We start from the raw sequence: 26,878 nt of genomic DNA, 5'->3' as shown, positions 1-26,878 counted from the left end.
CTGGGTCTGACAGTGTTAAACAACCTGTGCTGCCATAGTATCATTGCCTGAGTGGGCCAGGCCATCCTGAGTTGCCCCCAGATACAGGAGCCAAGCGCTCTGTGCGTCTCCTCTGGCTTTCTGTTAGTATAGGGGTCTTGACTTCCTGCCCTGGGCAGCAGTCACTTCGCTTCAGCGTTTACCTGAGATACTGTTCCGCAGATAATTCACTGTCAAGGTGATAAGAGTCGGATGACTTACAAAAGTGGGCTCAAAATTATCACCCTGCTGAAGGTGGAGGTCAGTGGTAGAGCGCTTGGCTAGCGCTCCAATCCTAGCCCTACAAGAAAACAGAGAGGAGTGACCCACCCCTGCTCCCTCAGTTGCAGGTCTCCCACCAGAGACTGCAGCCTGCACAGGAAGGTAACTGCTTGTGAAGGGCTGCCAGGCCCAGCAGCGTGCCCAGTCAGTCAGCCAAGCTGGGCAGGAGCATCAGGCTGCTGCATCAGCTGCTTATGTTGAGGAGCATATGAAATAACAAAAACATGTTCTGTTTTTCCTTACAAACCAAACGTCAGTCGCCCTGTATATAGCAACCAGTTAGTGTCCTTACCACTGAGATGTCCTTCTTTTTCCAGATCCTTCCTGGGCATCAGTCAATAGGGGGACTTTTATATGTGACGAGTGTTGCAGTGTTCATCGGAGTCTAGGGCGCCATATCTCCCAAGTAAGGCATCTTAAGCATACGCCGTGGCCGCCGACACTGCTTCAGGTAAATGGTAGGAAGACTTCTAAGTGGAGATTTGCGCTCTAGGGATTGTTGTTTTGGCAACTACAATGCCTCCCAGTATTCATCTTAAACCTTACAGAAGGAGTAAAGTGTGTCCCTCATTTCTGTACATAAAGTACTGTCCCATCTGAAGTCATTGCCTGTTCTTTCTTTGCTCACTTAACATAATCAGTTACGTATAGACAGATATATCAATAGACTCTGTCACTCAGAGTTTAAATTTCCTAGTGAGTTTTCACTGCTGGCTTTCTAGGTCATCCTCAGACGTCGTTTTGTTTTGTTTTGTTTTGTTTTGTTTTGTTTGAGACACAGTCTCACTTGTAGCCCTAGCTGGCCTTGAACCCACAGACATCCACCGGCCTCTGCTTCATAAGTACTGGGATAAAAAGGTATATGCTGTCATGCCCAACTTCAGAAACCTTTTTGGTGTTGGTGTTGTTTTGGTTTTTGAGACAGTTTCTCTATGTAGTCCTGGCTGTCCTGGAACTCACTATGTAGACCAGGCTGTCCTGGAACTCACTATGTAGACCAGGCTGTCCTGGGACTCACTATGTAGACCAGGCTGTCCTGGGACTCACTATGTAGACCAGGCTGGCCTGGGACTCACTATGTAGACCAGGCTGGCCTGGGACTCACTATGTAGACCAGGCTGGCCTGCGACTCACTATGTAGACCAGGCTGGCCTGGGACTCACTATGTAGACCAGGCTGGCCTGGAACTCACTATGTAGACCAGGCTGGCCTGGGACTCACTATGTAGACCAGGCTGGCCTGGGACTCACTATGTAGACCAGGCTGGCCTGGAACTCACTATGTAGACCAGGCTGGCCTGGGACTTTAAAGAGACCCTGCCTGCCTCTGCCTCCCAAGTGCTGAGATTAAAGGTGGGACAGTGTGGCTGCCCAACCAGAAAGAATTTTTATTTTTTAATTTTTTAAAAATGTATTTCTTTTATTTATTGATTGATTGTGTGTGTGTGTGTGTGTGTGTGTGCGCGCGCACGCACGCCCACAAAGACCAGAAGCGGGCATGAGATCTCCTGAAGTTGGAGTTACAGATGGTTGTGAACCACCATGTGGGTGCTGGGCTCCCACCCAGGCCTTTTGCAAGAACAAGGGTTTGGTGCAGGACACTGACCCAAATGATTTTAAAAGGTCGGGACCCTAAAGCCGCTGCTGAGAAACTTGTCATTGACACACAGTTCCTGAGTACCTGCTCACATTTCCAGAGCTTTTTTCCTGCTTTGATGGAAGCACAGGCTGAGATTGCTCAGAAACTGCTTCAGTGTCTGAAGTTTCTGTTCGGCCAACACTGTGTGAACATGTGTGGGTTACATGCATAGCACGCGTGGGGGGCGGTGTCTTGGTCTTATTTGGGATCCCGTGTCGTGTTCCTAGTACTTCTGTCTGGGGTACACAGTCCTCAGTTCCGCATTGATCATGTGTTCTGCAGTATTTGTCTTAACACACATCTCACTAAACTGGCAGCAGCTGCACCCCATGCTCCCTAAACTCCCATGAACCAAGGCTGCTGGTAAGAGAGGCCCCATGCTGAGGTGCTTAGGGCGTTTCCAGGAGCCCTGCTGGGAAGTGAAGCTAATAGGGTTGCCAGCACTCGGGAGGCAGAGGCAGGTGGGTCGCTGTGAGTTCGAGGCCAGCCTGGTCTACAAAGTGAGTCCAGGACAGCCAGGGCTACACAGAGAGAGCCTGTCTTGGGAAGAGGTCTACTTAAAAGTTTCCAAAGGCCCAGCCTCACAGGAAAGGGCGAGTGTGCTGCACCCAGGTCTGTCTTTGTTTATAATTTTAGAATTTACAAATGGTCCAGAGATGAGTAATTGAAAATGCGGGGCTGACCTTATGATATTAGACGCTAAAGAGTGGAACATGAACCACAGTGGGATGTGTGAGAGAGCTAGCACTGAAATACTTATTTATTGCATTACTTTATTTAAGTATGTATAAACTAACATATATTAATAAAATACTCTAAGTGAATTTAATGAAAAGTATTAAGTGAACAGTGTGTACATGGGTATAGTAGCATTTGTTCAGGCAGGGAAATGCCACCCTAAAGCTACTTTTCCTGTGCAGTCAGGCCAGCTTTGGCTATCCTACAAGCAAAGCGGTAGCGAGGTCTCACTGTACAACCAGAAACAGTAATGGAATGGTACCCAGACATGGTGGTGTTTTTAACAGAGCGTTATTTTTCCATTTTTGTCACTGATTCTTTTTGAATATCTGTGAAAATAAAATATTATTTCACACTGCTTGGTTTCAGATGGTTGAGACCTTGTACAACAACGGTGCTAATTCTATATGGGAGCACTCCTTGCTGGACCCTGCGTCTGTTATGAGTGGAAGACGGAAGGCTAATCCACAGGATAAAGTACAGTGAGTGGAATGTTGTAACAGCCTCTATTTCTTCGCAACAAATGGCCCTGTTGAAAGGAATGTGGCTATTCTGATCGGCCTCCAAAGGGGCATTTGCTGTCTAGAAAGGCAGAGTGAGGCAGGTGGGCCGTCACTTTGCTGGCTACCCATCTGAAGTTACTGATTTCTGCAATTGGAGATCAGGGCTTGGTGACTAGGTGTGAGCAGCTGGGAGCCAAGACACTCTAAACTAGTGCCAGTCAGACCCGAAGTCTGGCTTCGGCATCATCTCGGCAGTGCATCACCTTAGCACGGGACGATGCTGCTTCCTCCCGAGGTGCCTGACAGGAAGAAAGTGCTGCAGCGAGGGGCTCCATAATGTGTTCTCAGACCAGGCCTTCAGCACTGCTGAAATGTACCCCAGCGTTGTTCATCTTACTCTCTCTTCTTACAGTACAAACAATGAGGACTGTGTCAGAACTGCAAGTGAACTGTCTTTTTTGTTTTCACACCAGCCCCAATAAAGCAGAATTCATCAGAGCCAAGTATCAGATGTTAGCATTTGTTCACCGATTGCCCTGCCGTGATGACGACAGTGTGACTGCCAAAGATCTCAGTAAGGTGCGTGCGTGTTCTACAGTCCCTGGGGAGCCTGGCAGACGCAGTGGATTGCTTCCCTTGAAAATAGTACTAGAAAGAAGAAAGCAACCTCTTAAGTACCTTTAAATAACTGACAGCTTTTTATCGAAGTTTCTCTTTTTCTCTTAAATGGCATTCACTCCTCGTCTTGAACATGTTACAGAAAGAGGGTAAATATATGTCTATATTTTTCTCTTATTTTCACTTAATTAGTTAATGAGTACTTTTCCAGTACAGTTTTCACATACATATTTTGATAAGTTCTCCACTTGGCAATAACAGCAATTTCAAAGGAGTGTTTCTGGGGGACCTAATGAGCTTTCGGGATGCTTATTTCTACACGAGACAAGAGTGTCAGAGGGTGGAGGCTAACTGCTTCAGCTCCACATGCAGGCGAGAAAGACCCTGAGGGTGCCAGTGAAGGTATAGCGCACAGCAGCAGCCATTATACCGGGAGCTACGCTGTGTGCGGTGCTCTTCTCTGTGCGCCGTGGGTGTTTTAAGAGGTACAGCTAGGGCTTTGGAGCAGTGCTTTGAACTAGTTGCTCACTCAGCAGGGCATATGCACAGTTCAGAGTCCTAACTACACATAGACATGTATGTGTGTATATTACAGTTTTCCTTTTACTAAATAAAAAATATAGCCAGGTGCAGTGGCGCACACCTTTAGTCCCCGGCATTCAGGAGGCAGGGACAGGCGGACAACTGTCAACTCAAAGCTCTCTATAGTGAGTTCCAGGCCCAGGACTGCATAGCGAATTCTTGTGTAAAAGTGTGTGTGTTTATGTGTTAAGAATAATAATAGTAAGAAGGCGACAACAGTGACTTGGGACTGGAGAGATGCATCAGTGATTTTGTTGCTGCAGATGACCCATATCACAGGATTCACAACCACCTGTAACTCCAGCTCTAGGGGATCTGGCCTCTTAGGGCTCCTGCACTCAGTGTGCACAGATGTACACACTCATATAATTAAGAAGACTGGTCCAGTGGGTCTGCACCCTGTGGTGCCAATGAGGACAGCTTCAGATTGAGAGCAATTGGGTTTAGAAGCTTTTCTGTGATAATGTGTAGCACAGGCCTCGATCCCACAAGAGCAGCCCAGTGACAGTGTGATCAGTGCACATTGATAGTGGGTGGTGTAAGCCGGCGGACAGCATACACGGTGGGCGGCTCGAGGCTCGGCAGCAGCTAACGAGTACTAGTGAACAGCATCTGAGTGTTGAGTCCTTTCCTGTATCATCCAGTCCGCACAGTAACCCTGTTGGCGTGTGGCTCCGTGCTGCCCAGCTTCTGCCGCACACAGAGTTCTCAGATCTTACAGCTGGAAAGCCGTAGGCCTTGAAGTCCACCCACCAAGCCGCAGAGCCTCCTCCTCAAGTGCTTCTCGCTCCCGTGATGGTTGTGCCTCTTACTGGGCAGACTAGCTCACAGTTCTGGCTCCTTGTGCATAAAGTGTGTCAGACTCCTGCAGCCTGCAGCCGTTGTAACAGCAGAGGCTCCTCCGTCTTCCTGAGCCAAATGAAGATGTGTTACCACTGTAGAGTGAGTGCGTGGAAGTCGGCTGCCAGCTGCTCTAGCACATTGCTCCTAACACCTTTTACAACTGCTCTTTTTCTGTTTGTTTTTCAGCAACTCCATTCAAGTGTGAGAACAGGGAATCTTGAGACCTGTCTGAGACTGTTGTCTTTAGGAGCCCAAGCCAACTTCTTTCATCCAGTACGGAAATGTCAATTGCTTCAGATATTAGAGTGAAACTGAGCTGTATTTGAATAGGCTGGGTGTACTTACTTCGCTTTTTTCCTTTTTATTATTAATTCTTAGGAGAAAGGAAGCACTCCACTCCATGTCGCCTCCAAAGCAGGACAGATTTTACAGGCTGAATTGTTAGCAGTATATGGAGCTGACCCAGGCACGCAAGACTCAAGTGGGAAGACACCTGTTGATTATGCAAGGTGAGGGGCCGAGGTTCCTACTGTGCTCTGTGTGCTGACCGTGACCCCTTGCTAAGAGACTAAATTGTGTACGACTTGTCTTTAGCTCATTTAAGGATTTATATTCTATTATTTTGTAGATAAAGATGTTTCAAATATATAGCAGCTGAGACAGGCAAGATCAGGGAATTGTAGAGTCGTAAACTGGTGTGCTTAACATTCAATCTTAACAACAAGCCATAGCGTACTAATCAGGGATCAAAAATTGGGAATGGGGTGGCTAGAGAGTTGGCTCAGTGGTTAAGGCCACCGGCTGCTCTTGCAGAAAACTGGGGTTCATGTCTCAGGTCCTAGCACCACATGGTGCCTCATTTGTAACTCCAGTTCCATGCATCCAACACCCTCTTCTGGCCTCTAAGGGTACCAGGCACACACACACTGCACTTACATGCAGGCAGAACATTATACACATAAAAATAAATAAATATTAACTTAAAAATTAAATAAAAGGATTAGAGAGAAGGCTGGAGAAATGGCCACTGAGTGGTGTGCTTGCCTATAATACAGAGGACGGAATTGGGCTAGGAGCAGCACGGGTGCTGGAGAGCTGGCCCCGCGTTCACGGACAAGCCCAGTGCCTGGCCTGAGGAGGACGTACAAAGCCCTCTCTTCAGGTGTTCAGTGGGTCTTTACATTTTCCCTGCTGTAGTTTTACGACAGGCAGATAGATCGTGGCCTTCTGAATTTAGACAAACCTCTTCCTGTGTGTACCTGAGTAATGGAGCTGCGGGCGCACCACCATCCCCTACAGCTGAAATGCTGGAGCCTGAAGGCCTTCAGTGCTGCCATAAACCTGTTACCGCCTGCAGGAAGAAGACGGACATCTCTTCTTTTTCCTGTTATTTTATAGCTAGGAAGCATCATGTTCTGCTTCACAAGAATGAAACGGGGCATGACAAATGTCTGTCTTAGGATCCTAGCATTTACTTCTCCGTATGAGATGATTAACAAATGCCTGAAAGGACTGAGGCAAGATTATGTATCGATTGTTGACAAAATGGACAGTTAGCCGTGTTCGGTTTTCTTTTGTTTTCCTTTTTCAGGCAGGGTCTGAAAAGGGCTGGCCTTGAGTTCACATACTCTGTGTCTATGCTGCCTTCCCTCCCCTGTGCTGATGATTACAGGTGTGAACCACCACGCACTGCTGACACTTGTGGTTCAGTTGGTAAAAGTCCTGCTACACAGCCCTGACCACCTGAGTGTGGTTTCCAGAGCCCACATGAAAAGCCAGGTGTGGTGTAAACCCAGCACCCACAGCCAGATGAGAGGCAGAGAGGAGAGCCACAGTGTCTGAGCCAGCTATCCTGTGTGTTCAGCATGGCAGAGACCAAGGCCTGCCTCAATAAGGTGGAAGGCAAGAGCCTGCTCCCTAAGTTGTCTCCTGAGCCACACACATACATGAGACACACTCACTCTCTGCCATACACACAGTGCATCTTAAAAAGCATACGTAATGGACTGTGGAGATGGCCTGCTGATTAAAGCACTTGCTGTGCAAGCAAGAAGGTCAGAGTTCAGATCCTCAGAACTCACATAATGCCGTGTAGAAGGCAGAGACGGAGGATCCCCGTAGCCAGCTGACGAGCAAGACTACCTGTACCATCAAGTCCTGGTGTAGTCAGGACCTGCCTCATCAGCAGTCAAGGAAGATTGCTGATGTAAGCCTTGAACCTCCATCTGCATGCGTGTCCACACACACACACACACACACACACACACACACACACACACACGCCCACATACATGCAGACATGCACTTCATATACAACTACACACACACACTGACACAGAAAACAGACATATGTAAGCTTTCTTCATTGTGGCTCAACATGAGGTTTCTTCAGGTCGTCATGGAGGAGTGGCTGGGATATGGACCTGTGAGGGAGGAGCTGACATATCATCAGGGGTGGACGGTGGGGGTGGACAGTGTGCCCGTCACTGGAGACGGGGCTGGAGACAGCAAGGGGGGGATGGACAGTGTGCCCGTCACTGGAGATGGGGCTGGAGACAGCAAGGGCGGGGCGGTTGGTGTGAGGGACGCAGTGTCCGTCAGCTCACAGTTTGCCACTGAGAAGACAGGGAGTCTGTAAGAGTCAAGTATGTGTGGTGGTTCAGGGGGTATCACGTGGAGAAAGACACTGGCCGAAGCTGGGTTTGATCTTTGAAGATAAGCAGGGTCCACAGTACTCTGTCCTTCTCGATGGAGCCTGCAGTGAACTTCGCTGGCCGTGGTCTTTCCGTGTAACAGCTCACTTACGTGCTGCAGGGATGCGCCCTGCATTGAGCTGTTCTGCTTTGAAGCCCTTGAAGTGATTTCTCATTTCTAGACTGACCCAAGGCCAGATGACTGTGTGCGTGTGGAGAGAGGCCATCTTGAGATGTTGACGCCTGGGGCCACCCTGTCCTTACTGACCTAGATTCCTGAGGCTGTAGTGTCTGGGAATACTCTAGTTACCTTTGAGAACTTCTGCCATTTATTAATTTTATTTTCTTGCCTTGTTAAATGAAGTTAGTCTTTATGCCTCTCATCAGTCTTTAAGTGCCCCAAATGCCCTCTTACACTTTCGTAAAGAGAAGAGGGTATTTTGGGTGGGCGCGCGGGCCTGAGAGTGATCCTGGCAGTCAGCAGTGCAGGGATTGCAGGCAGCCATGTTGGATAAGCTGCTCAGGTGTCTGAGGACGGCTTTGTGCTTTCTGACTCCACCGTGACCTGCGAGCTGTGTCAATGGTACTTTGTTCTCTTGGTAGGCAAGGAGGGCACCATGAGCTGGCCGACCGCCTTGTGGAAATACAGTATGAGCTGACTGACAGACTGGCCTTCTACCTCTGCGGCCGGAAACCAGGTGAGTGAGAGGACGGTAGCCTTGCTACACCTCTAACCTGGAAAAACAGGTCAGGACAGCATTTTTATGGCTTCCTCTGCTTCAACACATCCTCTGGAGGATGTCGGTAAGGATGTATATTTACAAGGACGACGTCACCGCGGGATTTGTAGTTCTGCCCTTGTTCTGCACTTTACATCGGGTCTCACGGTGCACCCCGCCTGGCCCTCACGGTGCACCCCACCTGGCCCTCACGGTGCACCCCGCCTGGCCCTCACGGTGCACCCCACCTGGCCCTCACGGTGTACCCCACCTGGCCCTCACGGTGCACCCCACCTGGCCCTCACGGTGCACCCCACCTGGCCCTCACGGTGTACCCCACCTGGCCCTCACGGTGCACCCCACCTGGCCCTCACGGTGTACCCCACCTGGCCCTCACGGTGCACCCCGCCTGGCCCGGGCATGGCTGTGCCTTCAGCTACTCTTTTTGTTTTTTTGTTTTTTGGTTTTTTGGAGACAGGGTTTCTCTGTGTAGCCTTGGCCATCCTGGACTCACTTTGTAGACTAGACTGGCCTCGCACTCACAGTGATCTGCCTGCCTCTGCCTCCTGAGTGCTGGGATTAAAGGCATGCACCACCACGCCCGGCCTGCCTTCAGCTACTCTTAACTGTTTTTATATGATTTGTGGTTTTTAGTTTTTGAGATAATATAATTACATCACTCCCCCTTTCCTTTATTCCTCCAAGCCTCCCGTGTACCACCCACCTTGTAGTAGAAGAGTAAAGACAACCTTTAGTTACTAGAGGAGCCTCTTGCTTTGGCCATTTATTCATTTTATTTTCACCTCATTAAATAAATTTAATTTTTATCTCTCTCATAAGTCTTAAAATCCTTAAGCAGGGGCCTGGAGAGATGGCTCAGAGGTTAAGGGCACTGGCTGCTCCTTTTAAGGCCCTAAGTTCAATTCCCAGCAACCACATGGTGGCTCATAGCCATCTATAATGTGATCTGATGCTCTCTTCTGGCCTGCAGGTGTACATGCAGGCAGAGCACTGTATTTATAATTAATAAATAAGTAAATATATTTTTAAAAATCCTTAAGTATCCCATAGTAATAAAGGAAAGATGGTCACTCAGGTACTACGCCACCTACAAAAACGGACTGAAAGTAGCTCTTGATAATCTGACTCCTGGCAGTTGGTCAGAGTGACTTCTGCCTTTAACTGCTTGTGTGTGATCTGAATGGGGGTCAAGAAACTATGGTCTGAGCCCAGTCCAGCCTGTGACCAGTTTTATTAAATAGCATTTTACTGAAAGGTACCATGCCAACTGCTGCTGTGTGTGTGGCAGCCATCACAGAGCAGCAACGGAGCTGAATAAATTATATAATTACAGCAGATGAGCATAAAGCGTTGTCTCTTCACCCCTGTGCATAAGAGAGTACCAATCCCTTTAAAGAAACATGTTTTATACTGTGGTCATGTGTGTGTGTGTGTGTGTGTGTGTCAGAGTCATACCATGTGGTGTCTGGGGATCACACTGAGGTTGTCAGAAGTGGCAGCAAGTGCTTTTACTGCTGAGCCACCTCATGCACAGTGTCCACATGCGCACACACAGAATAGCTCCTTAACCCTGGTTGTGCAAACAGAACTGAGAGCCCATCTGAGGCAAGGGAGTGCAAGCATGCTCTACCTCAGCTCTTCTGCTGAGTGGAACTAAAATCTATAGACAAGATGCTCAGCTCTGAAGGGTAAATCCCAGCTGAGAATAACAAGACTTGAAGCTGGTGACATCTGTGATCTGGAGCTGCAAAGAAGGTACAAAGAAGCCTTCTCTTTCCGATTTGGGAAGAAATATAGGACTTAAAGCAGACAGATAGGAAGATGGTTTCCCTGAGTTTTTTAAATTTATTTTTCTGTTCTCTCTAACCCCAGGTTATGGGCAGGCAGCAGCAATGACGGCAGGTACCTAAGCGTCTGGCCACTAGCAGGGAAGGATGTACATTGCTTTACTTTTTCTGCTCTTTCTGGTTGCCTGCTCAGCAGGCAGAGCCCAACCTGCTCTGTTTCCTGCTAAAAACAGCAACAACACTTTCCAGAGTCTCACGATACAATGTTTAGACTATCCCGGATTCTATCCACAGTGACTCAGTGTGTGAAGAGCCACTAGACCCTCAAGGGCTGCATGAGGAAGCAGGGAGCAGATGCTGACATGGGGCCAGCTAGTAGAGAGGATGAGCCACCCAGTGACCTGAACGACCCAGTGTCCCATGCGATAGAACCAGCTCCCAGGAGTGGTCCTGTTGGACTTGTCAGAAACATTTTAACCAGCTAATAGTCTGAAAAGCAGTGGACATTCTTAAGACAAAAGACACATAAAACAGAGAAGAACCTAGTAAAAATACTAGAATTGAAAATTATAGCGGGGTAATGGTGGCGCACACCTTTTGGGAGGCAGAACCTGGCGGCAAATCTCTGTGAGTTTGAGGCCAATGTGGTCTACAAAGTGAGTTTTAGGACAGCCAGGGCTATACAGAAAATTTTTATCGCAAAAAACCAAAGTGGGGGGGGAGGCGAGGGTGGAGCGGGGGAGAGAAAATTACAGTAGCTAAAAATTTTAAATCTAAATTAATAGGTCTAGAAATACTTAAAAAGTAAATTGAAAATGGATGGCTAGGTACTGATGTAGCTCGGTGGAGTGGTTACCTGGCATGTGGATAGCTCTGAGCTCAGACTCCAGCACAAGAGAAAGAGCCAGCAGCAGCTTGCCTCAGGGACCTGTGGGAAAATGCCAGTAGGATAGAGGTGCGGCTTTGCATTGATAAAGAACTTTCTTTGCAAGCATAAGACCTGTGCTTGGTTCTAACACCCATGCAAGAAACCAGATGTGTGGCACATACCTGTAAGTCCCACCACTGGGGCACCAGAGAAACTAGGGTCACTGGGGCTTGCTGGCCAGCTAGTCTAACCAGTCAATAAGTCTCAGGTTTTGGTGAGATACAAGACCCATCTCAAAAAATAGAGTGCTATTATATAGGTATACATACATGCCTATAACAAAACCAACGATAAAAGAGGCCATGATTTTGAAAAAGCAAAGAGGGATGTATAAGAGCACTTGTGAGGGAAGAAAGAGAAATAATGTAATTATAATCTCAAAAATCAATCTATTTTAAAGGGGTTCACACCTTTAAATCTCTGCCCTTGGAAGCAGAGGGCTGAGATCTCTGAGTTCAGGGCCAGCCTAGTCTACAGAGCTTGTTCCAGGCTAGCCAGGGTGGAGGGGCTGGAGAGATGGCTCAGCACTGGATGTTCTTGCTGAGGATCTGGGTTTGGTTCTCAGCACCCAGCGTGGCTCACAGCCTCTGTAACTCACTGTCTAAGGAATTCGAAGCCTCTTCTGCTCTCTGCAGGCAGCAGGCAAAATTGGTGCTTTTTTTTTTTTTTTTTAAATGAGAGTGATAGGGAGGAAAAGTGATTCGGGAAGACACACTGTTTCAGTTTCTGGCCTAAACATGCACACAAAGGAAATATTGCCAACGTCTTAGGTTTGTGAGAAGACATAAAGATTTATGAAACTCCAAAGAATGAATGCAAAAGAAAAGTACACTTGAGACACATCAAAATCAAATTACAAAAGGTTAACATTGGAAGAGCATTTTAAAAGGATGTAGGATGGCACCTTATATATCAAACTTGAATATCTTTTATCTGAAATGCCCAGGACTAAAAATATTACAAGTTTCAGATTTTCACTAAAAAATATTTTGGAATATTTGCTATAGAGTTCTGATATAGAAATCTGAAGGACCCTGGTGCCCCTCAGAAGTCACTGAGAGGAGAGGAAGTTAAATGTTATCATCCACACAGCAAAAGAAGACTGCTCGCCTGGTTCCGTATCTGATAAAGCCTTTAGCATGAGGGCAACTTAAACCCAAGATGAGTAAAAAAAAAAGAGACTTAATTGTTCTAACAGCAGGCCTAGAAAAGGCTCTTCAGGTCAGCCTGGGCCTGAGTTAAAGAGTGTTGGACTGGAGAGCAGGGCAGTGAGACGTGCATGGGAGCAGAGCAGCTTGGTCTGCAGGTGTCCATGGCAGTTGACAGCAAAGGCTCTGCTGTGCAGGTGTACAACAGACTCTGTACAGGGAAGCCACGTCAGGAATGAGGCAGGGCGAATGAAACAAGGTAGCGTTCCCACACACTGCCTGATGAGGGAGGGGAAGGCTGCTGAGTAGATTGCAGAGTGTGGGTGGTGTAGCCCTAACACAACCACTAGGAGAAAAAGGCAAAGGCATACAATCAAAAAGCTTGGAGATGGCGGCTGGAGAGATGGCTCAGAGGTTAAGAGCACTATTTGTTCTTTCAAAGGTCTTGAGTTCAATTCCCAGAAACCACCTGGCAGCTCACAACCATTTATAATGAGATCACAAAAAGCCTAGAGATTAATGAAAAAAAAAAAAAAAAAAGAGGCTGGATGTGTTGGTGTGTTCCTGTAATCCAGCACTCAGGAGGCAGAGGCAGTGGGATCGCTGTGAGTTCGAGGCCAGCCGGGTCTACAAAGCCAGTCCAGGACAGCCAGGGCTACACAGAGAAACTCTGTCTCATAAAACAAAAAGCAAAAACAAAGTGTTAAGCAGAACACAGATAACCAAAAGATCTATAAAGAGAAAAAAGGGTGAAGTCATGAAGCTCAAACAGAAAGTAAGTTTAAAAATGGCATAAATCCAAACACAACCATACTTGCACTAACTGTTAATGATCAAAACAGACCATTTAAAAGCGGTGTTGTCAGGAAGGGCTAGAGAACAAAAGCTGACCGCACACTGTACAAGAAACCAGCTTCAGTGCCAGTGCGTGTCCACGCAGACACTGAGGTCGTGTGCCTGTGCTGACGTCAGGCTGTGTCTGTCCCTCAACCCTGAGTGAGCCAGGTGTTGTCTGCATGCATCATGGTTCTCAGAACAAAGAGTAGCAAAGACAGAGCAGCATGAAACAGTGAGCACGGTGTGTGCGCAGCCACGGGCACTCCAGATCACAGGAAGCGGATGGCCCGGCCAGCAGAGGCACCTGACAGTCTGCGCGCCAGGTGGAAGGACAGAGCTGACTCCTGAAGCTGCCCTCTGACTTAGAGATGCACACTTGGCACACATGCACCCACATACATACATGGACAAAGTGAATGAGCCAGTGGGACTTACAGGAAGGCCAGAGCCCAGGTTCTTAGTGCACTCTGCACACACTAAGTTCACCTTTAGCAAGATAAGCCATATTCTGATGATAAACCCTTAGCAACTCTATAAAGAAGTTAAACTTCTGCCGGGCGTGGTGGCGCACGCCTTTAATCCCAGGCCTCGGGAGGCAGAGGCAGGCAGATCACTGTGAGTTTGAGGCTTACAAAAGTAAGTCCAGGACAGCCAAGGCTACACAGAGAAACCCTGTCTCAAAAAAGCAAAAAACAAAACAAACAAAACAACAACAACAACAAAAAAAAACCCCAACCAAACAAAAACAAAGACAAAAAAAAAAAAAGAATTTAAACTTATAAAGTTTATTCTCTGGCCGTAATGGAATTAAGCTAGAAACTTATAAAAATGAAAATATTCGGGGCTGGAGAGATGGCTCAGAGGTTAAATGCACTGCTTCCTCTTCCAAAGTCCTGAGTTCAATTCCCAGCAACTATATGGTGCCTCATAGCCATCTATAATGAAATCTCTCTGGCCTGCTGGCTCACGTGCAGGCCAAATGCTGTATAAATAATAAAGGTTTTTTTTAAAAAAAAAAAGAGAGAGAGAGAAAATATTCAAGCACTTGGAAGTTGGGCAACACATTTTTTAAGTCATCCATGAGTCTCAAAATCTCAAGGGAAATTAGTATATATGTATTACCTATATGGAGTTGAGTAGCTGTTTTGACACAGTAGCGTGGTGTAGCCCAGGCTAACCTCTAACTCAGAACAGTCCTTCCTCGGCCTCCCGAGGGCTGGAATGACAAGTGTGCACTACCATGCCTGGCTCAAAAGCATTTTCTCTAAGTGAAAATGAGCCTGCAGTATGAAACTGTGCAGGCTTAGCTGGGCCTGGCAGCACACCTGGGGTGCTTGTAACTTCAAAGCCAGTCTAGTCTACAGTGTGTCATAGGCAGCCAGAGATACACAGTGAGACCCTGCCTCAAAAGCAGGGGGGGAGGCTGCTGTGGGGATCCTTAGCACAGTGTTTACAGGGAGTTTTATAGCATTAGATACTTGGTTGTGAAAAGAATGGTGCTGAGGGCTAGAGCATGGATGGGTCAGCAAGCCCAGCACACGGACAGCTAAACCAAAACGCTGGGAAACGAACATTATCATGGCTGATTCCTCACTGAGATGAAGAAAATGGGGCGATGAAGATGGCTATTCATGCTGGTAAAGAAAACCTACACAAGATGGATCTTAGTGGTGCCAGGCAGCTAATGGCTGATGAGACGGAGGGGCTGTGCCTGCGGCTTGGTGCCGTGGTTCTCGCTTGCTCACCAGGCACTGGAGCAGTAGTGGGAAGATAACACAACTGTTCGCATGGATGGGACAGCTTAGATAAATGTGCTGATTCCTTAAAAGCCACAAACTACCAGAACCTACCCAAAGAAAATGAGGCTGAAGTATGTGATCTTACGTGTGTGTTCATACACATATCTACACACGTTTCCTCCCCAACACGTGCAGCGGTGCTGGGAACCAAACCCTGGACATGAGGCTGCGGGTGTGCGAGGCTAACATTCTACTCCTGTCCTGAGTTCCCAGCACTGTAAAACTGTGTTTTTCAAGAATTTGAATTTGTACCTCAACATATCTCATTAAAGAAAATGCCAGGTTCAAAAAATAGGAAGAGTGGCTGGAGAGATGGCTCGGCAGTTAAAAACACTGGCTGCTCTTCCAAAGGACCTGGGTTCAATTCCCAACGTCCATATGGCAGTTCACACCTGTCTGTAACTCCAGTTCTAGGGGATACAACACCCTCATACAGTCATACATGCACACAAAACATCAGTGCACATGAGATAAATTGTTTTTAAAAATAGGAAGCGGGGTTAGAGAGACGGCTCGGTGGTGGTGAGCACGGCTGCTCTCCAGGACGGTCTGCGTTCTCTCCAGCACCCACTGGCAGCCCGCGACCATGTGTGACTCAAATCTCAAAGGAGTCTACCACCTCTTGTGACCTCCGCAGGCCCCAGGCACGTAAGTGGTTCACAGGTGTGTGTAAGCAAAAGACTCACACACGTATGTCACAAGGTATTTATGGCTTGCCCCAAGGGTAAAGCCTGTTAAGATAAAGAATAAATATGTTACAGAGAGAAAATAGGAGACAGGAAGTACTTCTCCATTCATGTGAGTGGGTGAGTGGGCGCTCAAACCCAACAAAAGGAAGGGAGGGAGGTCTGGGGGGTCAGTGAGCAGAAATAAAATCCTCAGCACATGATAAATCCAGCAATATATAAAAAGAAAATGCAGCATAGCCACTGGATGTAACTAACTGGCAGTCAGTTAATGTGACTGGAGAGACGGCTCAGTGGTTAGGAGTACCTGCTGCCCTTTCAGAGAACCCAGGTTCAGTTCCCAGCACCCACAGTTTGGCTCACAACCATCTGCAATTGCAGTTTCAGGGGATCTGGCACCATCTTCTGACCTTGGGCAGCCAGTACACACATGGTACCCATATATATTCTCAGGCAAAACACTCATACACATAAAATAAAAACTCTTTTTAAAAAAGAAAATTAGTTAATGTAGTTCAGGACATTAATAAAGTAAAAGGCAAAAAAATTACAGTTTTCAGTGGTAGAGAAAAGACATTTGGGCAAAGTCAACATCCATTCAAAATTGAGAAAAAAAATAGCAAACAGGTGGAGTTTGCTTAACTGGACACCGGCTGCCCCAGGAAACCAAGAGCGCCGTGTGGCTGACAGCATGTGCTGCTCTCCCAAGGCCAGTGTCGGTTCTCGGTGCCCAGAAAAAACCTCACAGAGGCAGCAGAATGAAAAGATGTAAGGGAGAGGTAAGACTTCCCTCACTTAATGAGATGACTTCTGTACGGAAGACCCCAAGGAACCTACAATAAAATTCCTAAAACTATGAGTATAGGGAGGTTACAGAACACAGTGGACAGCCTGGGGCATGTCTCCTTTAGTGTGAGTCGTGAGGGTGCAGGACAACTGCAGTCCACAGGCAGGAACATGGACGTCCACCCAAACTTACCAAACAACCTAGGTCACAGACGTAGTTCCAGAGCCTACGCTGTGAGCGGAGGATGGGCTTTTGTGGTCTTGGACTAAAGGCCTCACAGGCTCTCTCCTTTTCTCTCTCACTCTGTCTTACACTCACCTGACATCAACCCATGCGTCCCTCTGTGCTCAGCACCACCATGCCCAGCTTTAAACCCCAAAGTTTCAGCTCTGAAGTACCAACAAGAGTGGGATGAGAGGCCGGATGCTGGGAGCGAGTGAGTGTTCAGAAACCACAGGATATTCGTTAAAACAAAATACAGACTGTGCATTGAGAATGTTTTCCAACTCCACCTGGGCAGTGCTGGGCATAACAGCCTGCAGTGGCAGCTGTGGGGAGCTAAGGAGCGAGCATTTCCTTCTCATAGATTTGAAAACAGGTTCTCATCAGGTGGTGGCACACGCCCTTAATTGCAGCACTTGGGAAGCAGAGGCAGGAGGATCTCTTTGAGTTCCCATACAGCCAGGGTTACACAGAGAAACCCTGTCTGAGACAAGGTGGCGTCTGGAAGGATGACTCAGCAGTTGAGAGGGCCCAGGTTCTGTTCCCAGCACCCACGTGTTGGCTCCCGGCTGCGTATAATTCCAGTCCCAGGAGAGCCGTTGTTCTTTTGGCCTCTGTGAGCACAGGGCAGGTATGTGCTGTGCAGACGGACATGCAAGGGAAACAGGCATTCACATAGATCTTTTTCAAAGAAGAAAAGATGAAACAGATCTCATGTAACCTAGGCTGGTCTTTAATTTGCTGTGTTCAAGGGCGACCTTGAACTTTGATCATCGTCCTAAGGGCTAGGATTGTAGGCATGCAGTACCATGCCCGTGTGTGCTCGTGAGGGTGTGTGTGGGTTTGGTGTGGCAGGGGCAATGTTCTGAAGTCAGTTTTCTGTTTCCACTGTGTTGAGCCTACACTGTACCGCAGCATAGCTGGCCCATGGCAGGCAGTCCCCTGTCTCTACCTCCCATCTCCCTGCAGAAGGGCTGGAGTACAGGTGTTGCTACCACAGCTGACTTCCACAGACAGAGGTTTTCCTACTTAGCCATATCCCAGGCTGGGGGTCACTTCCTGTGCTCTGGAGTGCAAATGAAAAAGAAAAAGAAAAACCTGAAGACAGCATATAAATGGCAAAAAACAAAGCAACAAAACCCAAGCACGTCATTCAACATCATTATCCATTACAGAGATGCAAATTAAAACACAGTTGATGCCACCCAAGAATCAAGAGTATAGTTCGGGGAGCTCATGATCAGCTCTGCGACTCACACACTGCCGTGCAGAGAACACGAGGGTGGGTTTAGTGTTTGTTTGGGGAGACAGGGTCTTGTGTAGCTCGGTCCCTCTGCTCTAGCTTCTCGTGCTGGGGCTGCAGGCGTGGGCCACTGCACTCTACTTGTTCAGGGTATACAGCAGCAGAGCTACTAAAGACATAGCGGCTTTCTACCAAGCGAGCCTCGCGGTCACTGTGTGCTGCACTCCCAGGCACTGCCTTAGGAACAGAAACTGGGTCTGCACAAAACCCGGCATAGGTGCTTGTGGAGGCATTGTTCATTGGAACGTGAATCAGTGTTCTAGAGCCTCGTTAAGGACAGAGTCACTCGGCAGATGGCAAGGTGGAGTCCCTCTGGAGCTACACGCAAAGCACACCTGCTCTGGCCCTGGCTGTGTGCCTGTCCCAGGCTCAGTGAAGCTTCACCATCTGCTGCTGTGAGCTGGCCTGGCTCCCTCGGCGTTCTTCTCTCAGCTGTCCTGGGGTGAGCAGTAGTGAGCAGGTTCCAGGGACCTTGCAGCCAGTCTCAGATCTTCTTCTCTTCCCCATGTGACACGTGATTACAGAAAATGGCTTATTGGGAAACCTAAACTAAGAAAATAATGGTGGCACTCCTTTATATATCTCAGTATCGATATTGATACAAATAGAACTTTGGTTTCTGTTTCAGATCACAGAAACGGACAGCACTTTATAATTCCTCAAATGGCAGACAGGTAAGGACCGCTCTGGTTTATGTGCCCAGTATTGTCTTGGTTTATAGTGTTTACGTGTATTGTGTCTCGTGTGTAACAGAGCCCATACATTTTTCTCTTTTATGGCTATACACTTTGGAAATCAGACGGCTGTAAGTAAACCACCATGTGGGACTTGACTTGGGAAGAGCAGAGATAGCAGCTCTACCAATAAGGACTTACAGCCAGTGGTGCTGATAGGACTTTGGCCCTTGTCCTGGTATTTTGTGCCTATAGCTTGTATTCACAGCATTTTTGTGTCAGAAGAGATTTTTTTTTTCTTTGCCTAAAATAGGTTAGCAAACTTTTTGTTGTCAAGGTCTGAATAGGAAATGTTTGTACGCTGTGAGCCTGTCCCAGCCACTCAGGGTGTCAGCGGCTCTTACAGTAGTAACAGGCTGGGTGTGGGCAGTCGAGCTTGTAGGCCTTCTCTACCCAAAACATTCAAACACATACAAACCATCCTTAGTTCATGAGCTGAGTGTAAGGAGAGCTGACTACCGTCCAAAGCGTCCTTGGGCCAGCGCTGCTAGAGCCTATGAAATAATCCACTGCCGTTCCAGCTAGGACCCTGTCTTCTGCCTTTTCAGTTTTCCTTACCATCTTTCTTTCTTTCTTTTTTTTTCTTGCTTTTTCTTTTTTCCTTTGTGTAAGGTGAAGCTGAAAGACTTCACCACTGAGCCACACCCAGGCCTAGAGGTGAAGAGTGGTAGGTAGATTGTCTGCCTCAGCAGTGGGGCAGGGTTCTCTCCTCAGCATTGCTGGCCAAATTGTTTCAGTCTCTTCCGGGACTCTTCAGCTACAGAATGCTTGGCTCAAATGGGCCCATAAACCATAATATTTCATCCTTTGGGTGTCTCAATCTTCTAGAGAGTTCACACAATGCTTCTATTTACTTCCTTAATGGTTTGTGCATTTTCTTAGCAGCCTGGATTTGTCTGAGTTGGCAAAAGCTGCCAAGAAGAAACTTCAATCTGTGAGTATCTGTTTCTGGTACACCCCAGTGTGGAAACCCTGACGGTACCTGTGGTCAGCATCAGATGACTGTTAGATTAGAAGGAGGCCGTTGGCTCTGTGGAGCAACAGAGACCAAAAGCCCCTTAGTATATCCAGCCCACTGACCATGTCAGACAACCCGTGTTCTTCTCTGTTGTGTTAAATAAAACGCAGCCCTTGCCTGTGATAGAAGAGAACTGTTTTCCACCAAAGTTCTGGGTATCTCTCAGGGTACCGGAGTGAGTGGAGTGCCCTTCCTTGGGGTTCCTTACATTAGTCATATGGGATACTGAGGAGTGCTCCTAGTTGGCACTGGCAGGGCAGGGAGTCTGTGTTCACCCGCTGGAGCCATGGTGCGCCGTTCCTCAGGGAGCCTTTTAGGTTTATGCTTCTGAAAGCTGGTGATCTGACCCATATGTGCGTTGAGAGTTTGCCCAGGCCTGTGGCTCATAAGCTCTCATTAATATCTGTCTGTACTTGCACGAGGCCCTGGGAGAGTGTCTTCCCTCTGTCAGCCTCCCCAGAAGCCTCCCCAGGAGCTTTCTTGGTTGCCTTGTGAGATTTCACTCCTCACTGTTCTCGGTGCTCCTGGATCAGAGCCAAGAGCCTTTGCTTCTTTTCGTCACCTTAAGGACCCTTCAGCACCGTCTTACTTCCCTTCTGGTCAGGGGTACATCATTGCTGGGGTGGCTCTGCAGATTAGCTCTCTGAAGCCAAAAGTAACTGCCTTCGAGCCCTGCTCCAGGACTCTGGCCTGCATGTCTGTCTTGCCTCGTTCCCGTCCCTCGGCTTCCTGCCTCTTCACAGAGCCCCTCACTGGGTAGCACAGAAAGTGAGCTTATCCTTACTAGCATTTAACTGTACTGTGAAATAAATGTGTTTATGCAATTTGGTGTCTCTGTGTTCTGTATACAGTTTGTGTGTTTGTGTGTGTTACTGCTTTCTTAAACTAAGGAGGCCATACAGTATGATAAATAAGACATCAAGCTTTCGAGGAGGCAGCACCACAGTATGTGCTTTCCTTGTAGTTGCTGGTAGTCTGTAAGCAAACTTTTGTTATACGTAACAGACAGACAGACTCCTCCTTTGTATGTCAGCTGGGCTGGATGCCACATGAAATCTGAGGTTATTTCTGTAATACCTAACGTGGCGTGAGCAGAGTTTAATATGATCTCAAGACTTTAGGCCGTGTGTCACCCTCAGCGCTGCAAGCACAGAGCCTCCTTTCCAATAGGAGTGCTAGGGAAAAGGGCACTGTCTCTGCCCTGTCAGACACCTCAGGGTGTCCTCCTCAGAGGTGGCTGCTCTTGCCAGGGCCATGTAGCACTCATCTCTCATTATCTTCCTCCTCGTAAGTGGCTGCTCTTGCCAGGGCCGTGGTAGCACTCATCTCCCACTTCCTTCTTCCTCATCCTTCTCTTCCTCTTCGCTTCTTTCATTCCTCCCTTCCTAGCTGTGTCTGTCTCATACTTTCTCCTTCCTCCCTAGTGAAAAACTGAGAGAAATATAGCAAAAATCAATGTTTTATGTTTAATATGTTAATAAATTTGTTATAAATAATATTTAATAATTCTTGAATTATTAAATGTTAGCATTTTGAAAGTCTTCAGGCTAATAACGTCTGTTCCTCAAATTCCTTGCCTATAAGATGAGACTAGGATACCTTCATGTCTACAAGCCCTCAGGAGTATGGCCATGTTGCCGTTAGTGATAGCAAAACAGCTTGCAGTCCAAACCCTTGCAGGTAGAAACTGGATGGTTCTCAAGCCTATTTGAGCTCTGAGACCTTATCTTTCCTGGCGCCATGTTTGCAGGGTTTATTTTGAACAATAAATGTAATGTGAGTACACCAGAGAAACAGAACAGAGTCGGACCATCCTCTGTCACCTCGCTCTTTGTGAGCTCACATCAGCATGTTGGCGTATTTCCTTCAGTTTTTATTTCCTATTTGTATTTCCCCCCTTTCTGGAAACTGTAGTAACAGAAATTCATATCCTGTGTTTTTCACGCGGTATCGAAGCGTTTCTTGTGTTCATCTGAGGGCTCTGTAGCCAGTATTTTAAGTTGCTGAATAAAGGCCTCCAGGTTCGTCCGGCCAAATGGATGTCCCTCCAAATGCCATGTTCTGTGTGCGGACGTCAGGAGCAGTGGGCAGTGTGACAGCTTCAGCTTCTGTCCTCACAGGGCTCAAGGCAGTCAGTGAAGAAGTCACAGCTGCTAAAGTTTCAGGATGAGTCTCGTGAGACAGAAGAGCCAGAGCCCCTGGTTGGGGCTTCTACTCGTCTCAGTGGAGAGACCCTGATAGTCCCCCCAGTTCCCGCTGCTGTGACAGGGCCTTAGTCTGTGTGATTGTGATTGTGCTGTGAGCTGCACCCCACAGTACGGTCAGGAGTCACATGGTGCTTCCCCTGATAGGAAGCCAGCAAAGGCGCCTTGCTGAGAAGGCTTGCACGGTAGCGCTTTTCTGCACTCCCAACAGTGTCTAACCCGCAGCCTTGCCCAGCACAGGCAGACATTCTGCCTCTGAGCTTCATCGCCAGCCCCACTGAGCGTTTCCACTTCTTTATCCTGCCAGGGATTTAGGACCCCTCCCTTTTGTAGAGCAGATAAAAGTTGTCAGGACAGCCGACTTTGAGCAGAGTGGAAACCTGTCTTTGAGCAGGTTCTCCTGAGTTCCTCTTGCTGCTCTGTGGCAGCAGCCTGTCTTGTAGCGCAAGGCCTGAGAGGCAGCTGCTCCTAGCGGGCCTGCACCATCTGGGAGGTGGTCTTGGCTGTGGCGGGTGCTCAGCAGACACTAGCTTTGAGGGAGACAGTGGAGATAAAGGGTGAATGAGCCCCAGGCGTCTTCCCAGTGTTAATTGCTGTCCTTGTGTTCCTGATATTTTTCCTTTCAGCTAAGCAATCATTTGTTTGAGGAACTCGCCATGGACGTGTACGATGAAGTTGACAGGCGAGAGACTGACGCAGGTGACGTAGCGCGCAGCCTATCCACTAAGCTTCCGCTCTCAGGGGGCGGTGGCCCAGTGGCTACTGTCCTGGTGGCCCATGTGTTGAAGTGTCCTTGTGCGCATTTTGGCTTCTGAGTGTGCTTCCCCAGGTGTCCCTCGCAGTGTGTGAGCCATGCCTCCCAGCGGAGCCGTGGCCGCGCAGGTGTGATGAGACTCTGTCTCTGGCTCTTTTCCTCTGGCTAGTCTGGCTTGCCACACAAAACCACAGCACCCTGGTAACCGAGACAACCGTCGTCCCCTTCCTACCCGTCAACCCTGAGTACTCCTCAACACGGAACCAGGCAAGTGGCTCGGTGTGGAAGGTTCCTATTAGTGTTTGGGGGGGTGACTGATGGCATGGTACTTAGCATCCTGTGTGCCCATAAACAGACAGCGTGAGAATTGACAAGAGAAGCACATATGAACAGAAAAGTACAGACAGCATACAGATGTGAAAAGAAGTAGTAAAAGATGGTAAAGGGCGCTCCAGGCTGGCAGGGGAGTGGGGCGGGTTCATGCTGCTGGCAAGATTGTGGGCGGCTTGCCGGCTTCTTGCATGATCACAGAGCTCAGGAAGCCGGGGCAGGAAGACCTCACGCTGGGAAGCCAGCCTGGGCTGCACAGTGAGGCCGTGACAGAAATGGGTGAGGGAAGCAGGGAGGAGGAAGTGGGAGGGACCTGTTTTCTAGATGATCAGAAACCTCAAGTGTAAGTAAATGCTCATTTAAGAATATTTCCAATAGCCGGGTGTGGTGGTGGTGGTGCGCACCTTCAATCCCAGCACTCACGAGGCAGAGGCAGGCGGCTCTCTACAAGTCATCCTGGCCAGTGTGTTGTCTGTAGAGCTCGCACATTTAAGGAGCCTCAGCCTGACAGGAGTGAGGGGATGTGGAGAGGGCTGGGTCTGACTGATGGCAGTCTGTAAGAGGAGCCACATCCAGTCTATAACCTCATCTTTGAATTTGGAGATTTCTCTCCAGTTTGACTTTCACTCACTTCAGAATTAAATCATTGATAATGGAACAGCGTTTGAGCCCAGGGCCTCACGTGCTTGTCAAGTGTTGCAGCAGTGAGCTACAATCCAGCCAGAATCATTTTATTTTCATTCATAGCAGCAAATGTGTCTTGTGCAAATGTAAACGTTAAGTTCTCTGGCGTAAGTGGACTGAAGCTGCTGCCACAGGAAACATTAGTGTTAACTAGAGAGTGATGGTGAGTGAGTTCACGTGAGTGAGCTGAGAGACCTTGCATACGTCTGCTGTCACTGCATGCTTATAGCTTTACACTGGAGAATATTTCCCATTATTTTCTCACCCTTAGGGCAGACAGAAATTAGCTCGGTTTAACGCCCACGAGTTTGCTACGCTAGTCATCGACATCCTCAGTGACGCCAAGAGGAGACAGCAGGGCAGTCCCCTCTCCAGGTCAAAAGGCAAGTGTCCAGCTGCGAGAGCGCGCCCGGGGCCTTCTGAGTCACGGAGTTGAGTGCAGAGCTGCAGGGGACAGGGCAGTCGTACAGAGAGCTATGCCTGCCGAGTCTCATTGCTGACTCATGATGACAGGAGTGAACCTACTGGGGCCCTGGTGAATAAGGAGTACTTAAAATATACTAAGTATTGTTCAGGGTTATCTCTTTCTGACTTCTTCCCCATAAAATTGGTATCTTGAAATTAACCCAAAAGCCTGACTTGCGTTTCCAGAGAACACAAATGAGGAAATGAAGGCCCCTGGTTACAGTTGTACTTCCTGCTGTCACTCCTCACTTCCAGGGCCCTGGTTACAGTTGTACTTCCTGCTGTCACTCCTCACTTGAGGGCCCTGGTTACAGTTGTACTTCCTGCTGTCACTCCTCACTTCCAGGGCCCTGGTTACAGTTGTACTTCCTGCTGTCACTCCTCACTTCCAGGGCCCTGGTTACAGTTGTACTTCCTGCTGTCACTCCTCACTTGAGGGCCCTGGTTACAGTTGTACTTCCTGCTGTCACTCCTCACTTCCAGGGCCCCTGGGCCTCTAAGTGGTTAGAACTCAGCACTGTAAACGCGAGTGCTTGCAGCACGGTGACCACAAGCACAAGCACACTGAGCATTGTGGGAAGGCTCACACAGTCCCTGTCCCAGACACAGGAGCTCACTTCCTCCATGGTTCTTGTTTTTTATAGATACAGGAACCATGCCTTTACTGTGAGGCACTTGAACAAGATATTTGTACCATAGAAATTAAGGCCCCAGCAGGCGCGGCAGTGCACTCCCATAATCCCAGCACTCAGGAGGCAGAGGCAGGCGGGTCTACAAAATGCATCCAGGACAGTCAAGGCTACAGAGAGAAACCCTGTCTTAGAGAAAGGGGGAGGGAAGGAAGGAGGGAGAAGGGGGCCAGGGGAGAGAGGAAGGAAAAAAAATGAAGGTTCCGGTCAACACATGTCACAGTCCTCAAAGGCAGGAATCCTTAGCCTATGATACTTTGTGTTTCCTATTGCTAGTTAAGGAGTTTGCTTCTATTAATTCAACCAAGAGAAAAGACAGTCTGTGAAGGCACAGTCCAAAGAGTCTTGTCTTTGCATAAATTTGAAACCTCAAAACGTGCCTGCTCTTAAAGAGAGACTGTCAGATGTTCCATGTTAATGTATGATATCAAAAACATTAGAAACAACTAAATAATCAATTCTACAGAGACAGTCACAAGGGTAGTACACATCTTCTAGAAATACTCAGTGATGTAAAGTAAAATAATACGTTTTTAAAGATTTACTTATTATGTATGCAGTGTTCTTCCTGCATGTACATCTGCAGGCCAGAAGAGGGCGCCAGATCTCACTATAGATGGTTCTGAGCCACCATGTGGTGGCTGGGAATTGAACTCAGGACCTCTGGAGGAGCAGTCAGGGCTCTTAACCTCTGAGCCATCTCTCCAGCCCAATAATACATTCTTTAAAGGTTTGGTATGCCTTACCGTTTGTAAGGTACGTGTATTTATATAGATAATGTATGGGAGACCATACCTGACAACTTAGGAATATGCATGTGTAACTGCTCCTCACCAGCAATTTGAGTATTTGCACAAAGCCCGCTTCTGGCCGAGGTGGAGGCTGGTACCTCCCTGCACTGTGTCCAGTTTTCGTGCTGTGTAAGTGACCGTTCATAGGCTGCCTTGTGCCATGCCTGCCCGTGTTCTTATACGTTCTGTTGGTGATTTCATTGCTCATGAACAGTGGGGAAGGCGCTGAGCAGTGTCCCTGAGCACGAGGAGGCTGAGGAGCGGCTCCTGGGGAAGGTGTGCATACTTGATGAGCGTCCTCTTGCTGTTGGCCTCAAATTGTGCTCATGAGTCCATGGCGTGTAGTACTTAGGGTGTCCTTAGACAGAAGCACGTAAAACAAGGCTGCGTGTTGGTTGGCTTGTGAAAATGCTGTGACCGGTGGCTCTCAGGAACTAGAGTCCTCTGTCTCCTCCAAGAACCTCAGTGACATGTTTGTGGAATATATTCTGAGAATAACTAGACCGTGGATGCTTAGAAAGATGACCAGAGAGAAACAGGCCAGTGTGTCACAGAGGCGGTGGGTAGTCGGCACCATTCCTCATTAGTGTCTACGGGCTCTGTCTGCAGTCTTTGTCACCTCTCTATTGGCACGATGGTGTATTTTAAAGATTTGTTTTAAAAGTTAAAATAGGTCCAGTGTCTTTGTTTTTCAAGACAGGGTTTCTCTGTATAGCCCTGGCTGGCCTGGACTCTGTAGACCAGGCTGGCCTTGACTGCACAGAGATCCGCCTGCCTCTGCCTCCCCAGTGCTGGGATTAAAGGCGTGCGCCACCATACCCAGCTCCACTACCTTTCCTAAGAAACCTGAATTTACTGTCCAGGTGAACCAGGTAAAACAGCATTGGACACTGGAGGTAACTTGAGTTGCCTCAAATAGACTGAGTCCTCGGTGGTTTGTAAACGCTCACTGCTCCTCATCTGTGGAATGGAGGCTACCAGTAATGTACACACGTGTGTCCGCCTGCTCCGGTCGCCTCTTTTTTTTTTTTTTTTTTAAGACTGTATACAGTGCTCT

At 48.1% G+C, this 26,878-nt stretch overlaps 1 protein-coding gene across 9 annotated transcripts in view; it reads left to right on the top strand.

The window, feature by feature from the left end:
• GIT2 (GIT ArfGAP 2) overlaps window positions 1–26,878 on the top strand; it is a 48,509-nt gene that overhangs the window by 2,794 nt on the left and 18,837 nt on the right. For 4 of the 9 annotated variants that reach the window (XM_084761410.1, XM_084761413.1, XM_084761411.1 and 1 more), the window contains exons 2-12: window positions 618–751; window positions 3,046–3,158; window positions 3,653–3,758; window positions 5,409–5,495; window positions 5,601–5,731; window positions 8,519–8,613; window positions 18,781–18,826; window positions 19,769–19,820; window positions 22,735–22,807; window positions 23,032–23,129; window positions 24,148–24,259. In XM_084761410.1, the coding sequence (XP_084617536.1) occupies window positions 618–751; window positions 3,046–3,158; window positions 3,653–3,758; window positions 5,409–5,495; window positions 5,601–5,731; window positions 8,519–8,613; window positions 18,781–18,826; window positions 19,769–19,820; window positions 22,735–22,807; window positions 23,032–23,129; window positions 24,148–24,259 (1,047 nt within the window). Of the gene's footprint in view, window positions 1–617; window positions 752–3,045; window positions 3,159–3,652; window positions 3,759–5,408; window positions 5,496–5,600; window positions 5,732–8,518; window positions 8,614–18,780; window positions 18,827–19,768; window positions 19,821–22,734; window positions 22,808–23,031; window positions 23,130–24,147; window positions 24,264–26,878 lie in introns of all 9 variants that reach the window. The other 5 variants (XM_084761415.1, XM_084761412.1, XM_084761408.1 and 2 more) reach the window with 3 other exon arrangements.

The sequence above is a fragment of the Acomys minous genome, assembly GCF_964271855.1.
Source record: "Acomys minous genome assembly, chromosome: 16".
Taxonomy (NCBI): Eukaryota; Metazoa; Chordata; class Mammalia; order Rodentia; family Muridae; genus Acomys; species Acomys minous.
The sequence above is the reverse complement of the archived record's forward strand: the minus strand, read 5'-3'. Positions and strand labels throughout refer to the sequence as shown.